Below are 8,129 nucleotides of genomic sequence, written 5' to 3' on the forward strand. Positions count from 1 at the left end.
TGGGTGACTACAAAGAGGGAATAACATTAATCGCAATGCAGTCTGGGAAATGTGGTTCCGAGACATGCCGCTATAGGCCTCGTTGCGAATGTCATGGAAACGTGTGGGTTTCTCTAGGCTGGACATATGTGGTAGAGTGGAAGGTCTGCAGTCTCTCCTAAGGGTTTGAGATCGAATTCTCTGCGGTGGGTCTCTCCTTTGATAAATGGCTCAGACAAAATGAGAGGAGTCTCGAGAGATGCCTTATCTGTCCTGACCCCTCTTTGCCTCTTCCCTCCACAGCGGCGGGACCCCGCTGACAGTTACCGGCACCAATCTGGCAACCATCAGGGAGCCGAAGATCCGGGCCAAGTACGGGGCGGCGGAGTCGTTCCACGTGAGTCCGGACTCCCGTCCCTGAGATTCCCGAATTCGCGGGGTTCCGGTTCATCGGTCATCCTGCCCCGGGGCCTGTTTGTGTGCGACTCCTAAAAAAGATATGGAAACCCCCCCCCCCCCCCTCCTGCCAGCTTAACCTTTTAAATGTCAACCTGCGATAAAGTGGAGCTGGCAACCCTCCCCTCACCTAGCACCACGGGGGCCAAATAACCTTTCCCTGGAGTTCTGTCAGGAGACAGAAAATAAAGTCATAAAAATCATTGAAGCTTGGGCGGGAAGGAGGGAAGGAGGGGGCAGGGAGGGAGGTGGGGTTTTGGGGTTGGCGGAGCATGTATTCACGTGCTTGTTCTCAATGTCATATCTTCCTCTCTACTCGCGAAGAGGACTACAGTTGTCATTAAGGCTACAGTCGCTTAGCGCGCTGATTAGCTTCCTTAATGAACGTTGATGGGGTGAAATGGCTGATATCGCGCTTGTAAGCGTCACGCGTGACGGGCCAGTTTTCGCAGGCTAGAAACATTCCCTTCATGACGTAACACCCCTGGGGTGCCCTTGACTGGCGGGCCCTAAAAAGTACGTTAGGAAAAATCCAACAATGGGTAAAAAAAAAAAAAACAGGGAAAAAGGATTATCACCGGCCTACATCTGGCTTCAGCTGTAAACAATCCCCAAGAAACTCGGTGAGAGTGAAATTTCACTTGTTGTGAAGCTGTGGGGGAGGGAGGGGGCCAGTGTGGAGGGGAGGGCGGATATTTGTTCAACCGTGGCGGGATGGTCGAGATCCAGGAGTTCGGTTTGCGGAACGGTGACCGTTTCGGCTCAACGTTCTCCCTCCTTCCCAGAACTGCACCGTCTACAACAACTCCGTGATGGTGTGTCTGGCGCCCTCTGTGGCCAAGTCGGAGAAGGGCTTCTCGGAGGCGGGCAGCAGGCTGGACGAGATCGGCTTCCTCATGGACAGCGTGCAGTCGGTGGTGGTGGTGAACGAGAGCTTCAGCTACTACCCGGACCCCGTCTTCGAGCCCCTGAGCCCCACCGAACTCAAGCCCAGCTCCCCCCTCATCCTCAAGGTACGCAGCACCCACGCCAAACATGACACGTCTCTGCGAATTCAACGCACAATTACTATTTACTTACCGAATTTAACGGTTCGCTAAAATAAAATGGTAAATGTGTCATCCTTTATTTATGAAAATTATCAGTTTTTATTTCCTGGATATTACACACGGCGTAGCGTTTTAAAAGGGTGCGTTCGCGTGTAATCGCTTGCTCCCCCTCCCTTGCGTTCCGTGAATTTGAGAGCTGTAATTGAAGCCGCCCGGTGCCTTCGCGACCGTTTCTCAGAATCCGTTGAAAAGATAAAAAATTAAAAAGCTCGATTCTCATTTTTTGTTTTGTTATCGGGAGGGGAAAATACGCTGTAACGGAGCCTTCCTGATTGGTGAACCCCGGCCTGGCCTGGCTCGTAAGGCTCATTAGCGCAGGAGTGAGGTGGGGGGGTGGGGGAGGGGGGGGAGGGGGGGGGGGGGGGGGGGGGCGCCCGGTTTTACCGTGCCGTTCATTTTTCCGCCTCGATAACGTCGGCGCTTCCGCTAAACGCGGCGGGTTTCGGGCGAGGGTTCCTGTACTCGGAGGTCAGTCGGGCCGCTTAATTGAATGTGTCGGTCAGGGCGTCTTTCGGGGAGAGCGCGTCGGCGTTCGCCAGGGTCCGTGCCAGCGTGAGAACGCGCGTATCCTTCCTGTTCCTCGCGGTTGAGGGCAAGCTTGCCTCTGTTTGTGGTCACAGATTTCTGCCCGCTTATCCAAACTTTGGACCCATTTTTTTTTCCAGTTATCCATTTATTAGGTCTTTGTAGGGTTACTGTAGGAACTACTGTTCACCTGTTCGAAGAAGTTCAGTTGTGGTCAGTCCCTCAGTACATACAGGAACAGGGCAGGGCCAGCGGTGAGAGAAGAGAAGAAGAAGGGAGGGAATAAGAAATAAATGAGTATAAAAAATTTTATACTCAACATAAAACAGCACTTTTAAACAACACTACGTACAATCCGCAGGTAGCCACGACAAAAGGAAGACAGTATTTAAGGTATCATTGCATAGCACACACTACATACAGTAGATCATGTGGCCTTTTCCAGGTATAACAGAGGTAACCAGATCATCCAAAATCTAGTGCAGATCATATGTCAGGTTCTCCAAGGGTCGTAGGGCACCATGCTGCTTGTGTAAGCCGCATGGTGGTAGGGGGTACTTCCTGTTTTGAAGATTTGATTTCACGTTTTAGCCAAGCAAACAATGGTGTTTGATACTCGATCAGTGTCCCTGTCTTCATCAGGAACTCTTTTTGTTTATCTTTATTATAATTTGTATAATTGTCGTCCCCTTTCCAGTGTGTCTGGATTCTATTACAGTTCCAAAATACATGCGTTGTGGAGCCTATACTAGTGCTATATTTAAAGCACATGAGAAGTGTTGGGGAATATTTTCTGAATGTGGGCAGGGATTAAATCATTTTGGTGGATAAACTTTAAATTTTGTTCGTGAAAATTGATAAAGGTTCGTCTAGGGAAAACCTTCTCGCAAATGCGAAACCAGTTATCATCACTAAAAGATAACTCCAAATCTCAGTCCCAAGACACCCTCGATGTGTCATAAGATGATGTACCCATATTTGAGTTCTATATAAATCTGAAATCTTACCCCAGAGACAACCATGAGAGATCAGCGGTTTCTCAATTTTTGTAAGCTCTGAACATATTTTACCCTCTTTCATTGGATTCATTTTTATGAATTCAAAAGTAGACAAAAAATAAAAATTTGCATGCAGTGTGCAACCTAGTTTGGGCAGATTGTTTAATTTCCCCAAATAAACACTGAGCTTGAACAGGAAACTGTACGTTTCATTGTTTCCACTGCTTGTGTGTGAAGGAATCCAGCAGCAGTTTGAAAAACAGAAGGTTGTCGGTTTGCACCAAGATCAACAGACAGAGAGTTTCACTGGTTGTTCTGTAATCTTATTTCTCTAATGAGCAGAAATACCCTCTGACAGGCTGTTTGTAAGCAGTAAATCGGGCTCTGTCTCGGTTCTGCTCTGTCTACCTGCTGCGTCCTGACGGATGGAATCTTCCTTTCCCACTGAAGGGCCGGAACCTGATCCCATCGGCTCCGGGGAATTCCCGGCTGAACTACACGGTGCTGATCGGGGAGACCCCGTGCGTGCTGACGCTGTCCGAGACACAGCTGCTCTGCGAGTGGCCCAACCTGACCGGGCAGCACAAAGTGACGGTACGCACACCCGCCCCGCTCGCATAGTCCTCCACTGCACCGCTGATCACTCTGATCAACTGCACTACTGACCACACTGCTCCACTGTACTACTGATCACACTGCTACTGATCACACTGCTCCACTGCTCTACTGATCACACTGCTCCACTGCTCTACTGATCACACTGCTCCACTGCACTACTGATCACACTGCACTACTGATCACTCTGCTCCACTGCCCTACTGATCACACTGCTTTACTGCACTACTGATCAACAGCAATACTGATCACACTGCTCCACTGCACTACTGATCGCACTGCTCCACTGCACTACTGATCACACTGCTCCACTGCACTAGTGATCACACTGCTCCACTGCACTACTGATCACACTGCTCCACTGCACTACTGATCACACTGCTCCACTGCACTACTGATCAACTGCTCCACTGCACTACTGATCACACTGCTCCACTGCACTAGTGATCACACTGCTCCACTGCACTACTGATCACACTGCTCCACTGCACTACTGATCAACTGCACTACTGTACTACTGATCAACTGCACTACTGATCACACTGCTCCACTGCACTACTGATCACACTGCTCCACTGCACTAGTGATCACACTGCACTACTGATCATGCTCTCTGATCACACAACCTGTGCAGGGAACAAACTTAAACATGACAGATTTCTTCTAACTTTAATGCCCATTTCTTGTTTGTTGAATGTAACAGATTGGGAATATAAAACTGTAAATCTGGCATGTTTTGGCACCCTGACAGCAAGCACTTGGCAGAATTCACAGCTTCCAAACTTTTTTTTGTCGCCAGCTAACAGGTTTTCTGTCCTTGCTTTTGATATCTTTTCCCGATCATTTGTATTCCGCTGTATCTCTCCATTCTGAACCTCTCTGCTCTGCCTCAAAGAAAGTCACAGATCCTTGTATGCTCCATGCTTAAATGGGACAAGCTGTGGGGCATGCTGGCCTACCTGTCCCCCAAAGGAAGCCTGGGGGAACAGCAAGGATGCTTTGCGCCCCCCTCCCCCCCCCCCCCCCCCCACCCCCACCCCCACCCGCCCAAAGGGTTTAGAGAGCTTTAGGGAGCTCTGGGGGTGTGTAAGACCAGGATGGACACAGAGCTAAAGGTGTTTTACCCTAAAGAGAGCTTCAGTGAGCCTGGATGGTCTTTCCTCCTATTCAAACTTACGGCTTTTGCTTTTCTCCTTCTCTCGTGTGCATGTGTGTGCTTGCTTGTGTGTGTGCGTGTGTGCGTGTGTGTGTGCGTGTGTGTGTGCGCAGGTGCGAGTCGGCGGGTTCGAGTACTCCCCGGGCACCCTGCAGATCTACTCGGACAGCCTGCTGACCCTTCCCGCCATCGTGGGGATCGGCGGCGGCGGCGGCCTGCTGCTGCTGGTCATCATCGCCGTGCTGATCGCCTACAAGCGCAAGTCGCGCGACGCGGACCGCACCCTCAAACGCCTGCAGCTGCAGATGGACAACCTGGAGTCCCGGGTCGCGCTGGAGTGCAAGGAAGGTACGGTCTCTTATTCCCCCCTCCCCCTCCCCTCTTCCGTCCTGCCCTTCCTCTTATTCAACTTCCTGTATTTCCAGGAAGTGCATTTGTAGATGTGCCAAAGTCAACAGATAATTAGTTATAAAATAAATAAGTGCAGATGTAATTACAGATCACCATCTCTGACCACAGGCCCCACCTTTTAAGCATGACTGAAAACGGCACCAGGTTTTACAGAGCATCAAGCTGTGGGATTACAGCACCAGATTATATAGAATATCAACCTGTGGGATTACAGTGCCAGGTTTTATAGAGCATAAACCTGTGGTATTACAGTGACAGGTTTTGTAGAGCATCAACCTGTGGGTTTGCAGTGCCAGGTTTAGAGAGCATCAACCTGTGGGATTACAGTACCAGGTTTTATAGAGCATCAACCTGTGGGATTACAGTGACAGGTTTTATAGAGCATCAACCCGTGGTATTACAGTGACAGGTTTTATAGAGTATTAACCTGTGGGATTATAGCACCAGATTATATGGAGTATCAACCTGTGGGATTACAGTGCCAGGTTTTATAGAGTATCAATCTGTGGGATTACAGTGCCAGATTTTATAAAGCATCAACCTGTGGGATTACAGTGCCAGGTTTTATTGAGCACCTCCTCAATAAGATTACATTACCCGCACTAGGGGTCGCGACCTTGTCAGTCTCATGCTGTAGCATGGTCTGTCGCCAGAGTGAGAAATGGAGAGACAGAGCATAGAACGTCTCAGAGTGATGGAGGCTGGAGAAAGAGAGAGAGAAAGAGGGGGGGAAAGAGCACCCTGTGATATTCACTGTTGGTAATGCTCTCAACTCATTGATGCAGTGTTGTTAAGGTGCTGGCTCACTGGTGTTAATGTACAACCTCAATGGTGTCCAGGTCTTGTTCTCTGATTCACAGTTTCTTGTTAGTGCTCAGGTAACAGCTCATTGCTGCTGAGTTGCTGGCTTGTTGGTGTTGAGGCACCGGCTACCTGGTGTCCAGGTGCTGTCTCGATAGTGTCGTGGTGCCGGTCTCAGACGGTCTCGCTCTGATTGGCAGCGTTTGCCGAGCTGCAGACGGACATCCACGAGCTGACCCAGGAGCTGGACGGGGCGGGAATCCCCTTCCTGGACTACAGGACCTACGCCATGAGGGTGCTCTTCCCTGGCATCGAGGACCACCCCGTTCTCAAGGAGATGGAGGTACGGCTATGACACTACACCTGCCTTCTGTTCGGACGGGCGCTAACCCCAAAGCACCGCCTAGTGACACTGAGCACACGTCAGGATCCAGTGGCCGCTGGTGTTCAGCTCAGTGATAAGCTTAAGAATCCACACGTTGTTCTCAAGGCCTTAACTGGTGGTTGATTAAAAAGGAACCACAGACACTATGGCACTCCAGGACTTGAGTTTGACGCCCTTCTAAATCACTGTCCATGAGTCTGTGCGTGTTTGTGTGTGTGTGTGTTCTTCCTGCGGGCCTTTTGTGTAATGAAATGGCAGGTTCCTGTGTTAGTGGTGTGTGTGGTATTCTGTTCTAGTGGTGTGTGTGATATTCTGTGCTAGTGGTATGCGTGGTGTTCTGTGCTAGTGGTGTGTGGTATTCTGTGCTAGCGGTGTGTGGTATTCTGTGCTGGCGGTGTGTGGTATTCTGTGCTAGCGGTGTGTATGGTGTTCTGTGCTAGTGCTGTGTGTGGTATTCTGTGCTAGTGGTATGTGTGGTGTTCTGTGCTAGTGGTATGTGTGGTGTTCTGTGCTAGTGCTGTGTGTGGTATTCTATGCTAGCGGTGTGTGGTGTTCTGTGCTAGTGCTGTGTGTGGTATTCTATGCTAGTGCTGTGTGTGGTATTCTGTGCTGGCGGTGTGTGGTATTCTGTGCTGGCGGTGTGTGGTATTCTGTGCTAGCGGTGTGTGGTATTCTGTGCTAGTGCTGTGTGTGGTATTCTGTGCTGGCGGTGTGTGGTATTCTGTGCTGGCGGTGTGTGGTATTCTGTGCTAGCGGTGTGTGGTATTCTGTGCTAGTGCTGTGTGTGGTATTCTGTGCTAGCGGTGTGTGGTATTCTGTGCTGGCGGTGTGTGGTATTCTGTGCTGGCGGTGTGTGGTATTCTGTGCTAGTGCTGTGTGTGGTGTTCTATGCTAGTGCTGTGTGTGGTATTCTATGCTAGTGCTGTGTGTGGTATTCTATGCTAGTGCTGTGTGTGGTATTCTGTGCTGGCGGTGTGTGGTATTCTATAGTGGTAATGCTATCCACAGCCCCTGCAGCTCAGCAGCTCCCCAGAGATGCGGGAATTTCATTTGGAACAAGGGAAGGAAAATTGAAGCACTTTATTAATCCAGGTTGTAGGAAAGTCGCTGCTCTATGAGGTTATGGAATATATTGGTTGAATGCCTGTTTGGTTTGGGTATTTAATTTCTACTCCTGGGAATGTGGAATGAACGAGAGAGCGATGGAGGAGGGAGGTGGAGGAGTGCAGCCTCGTTCGCTTGCCTCCTTTCAGAGAGTCTTTCTGCCCCCCACCCCTCAGCTGGGTGAGCAGGTCTTCGGTACTGAGGAATTGTGGGATTGATCAAGCAGGTTGGGGGTCCTGTGGGGGAGGGGGTGGGGGGCAGAATTCTGCACATTATGGGACTCCCTGCTGTTTGTCTTTCCTTTTCTTCTCCCTCAATCTGCCTGTGTTTGGTTCTCTTTTTATTCCTTTCTCTCGCTCCCCCTCCCTCCCCCCTTCCAGTCGCTACATTTATTCATATGTAAGCGCTACCATTTAAACCTGTCTTAATTACGCTTGTCCAGTGCAACTGAATTATTAGTGTAAACCAGGGTTCCTCGGTTCCTGAAGAGCCACGGGTTCTGCCCGTTTTCAATGTTGCTCAGGATTAAATTGATCCATTAGTGCCACCGATTTACTCAGTTAGTACTCATCTCACATGGTTTCTTGAGT

At 49.9% G+C, this 8,129-nt stretch overlaps 1 protein-coding gene across 1 annotated transcript in view; it reads left to right on the plus strand.

The window, feature by feature from the left end:
* plxna1a (plexin A1a) overlaps window positions 1–8,129 on the plus strand; it is a gene marked incomplete at its 5' end in the record, with an annotated part of 177,351 nt that overhangs the window by 149,600 nt on the left and 19,622 nt on the right. Inside the window, 5 exons of the mRNA XM_035382246.1 lie at window positions 283–376; window positions 1,221–1,448; window positions 3,518–3,661; window positions 4,952–5,186; window positions 6,251–6,393. Of these exons, the coding sequence (XP_035238137.1) occupies window positions 283–376; window positions 1,221–1,448; window positions 3,518–3,661; window positions 4,952–5,186; window positions 6,251–6,393 (844 nt within the window). The remainder of the gene's footprint in view (window positions 1–282; window positions 377–1,220; window positions 1,449–3,517; window positions 3,662–4,951; window positions 5,187–6,250; window positions 6,394–8,129) is intronic.

The sequence above is a fragment of the Anguilla anguilla genome, chromosome 11 (genome assembly GCF_013347855.1).
Source record: "Anguilla anguilla isolate fAngAng1 chromosome 11, fAngAng1.pri, whole genome shotgun sequence".
Lineage (NCBI taxonomy): Eukaryota > Metazoa > Chordata > Actinopteri > Anguilliformes > Anguillidae > Anguilla > Anguilla anguilla.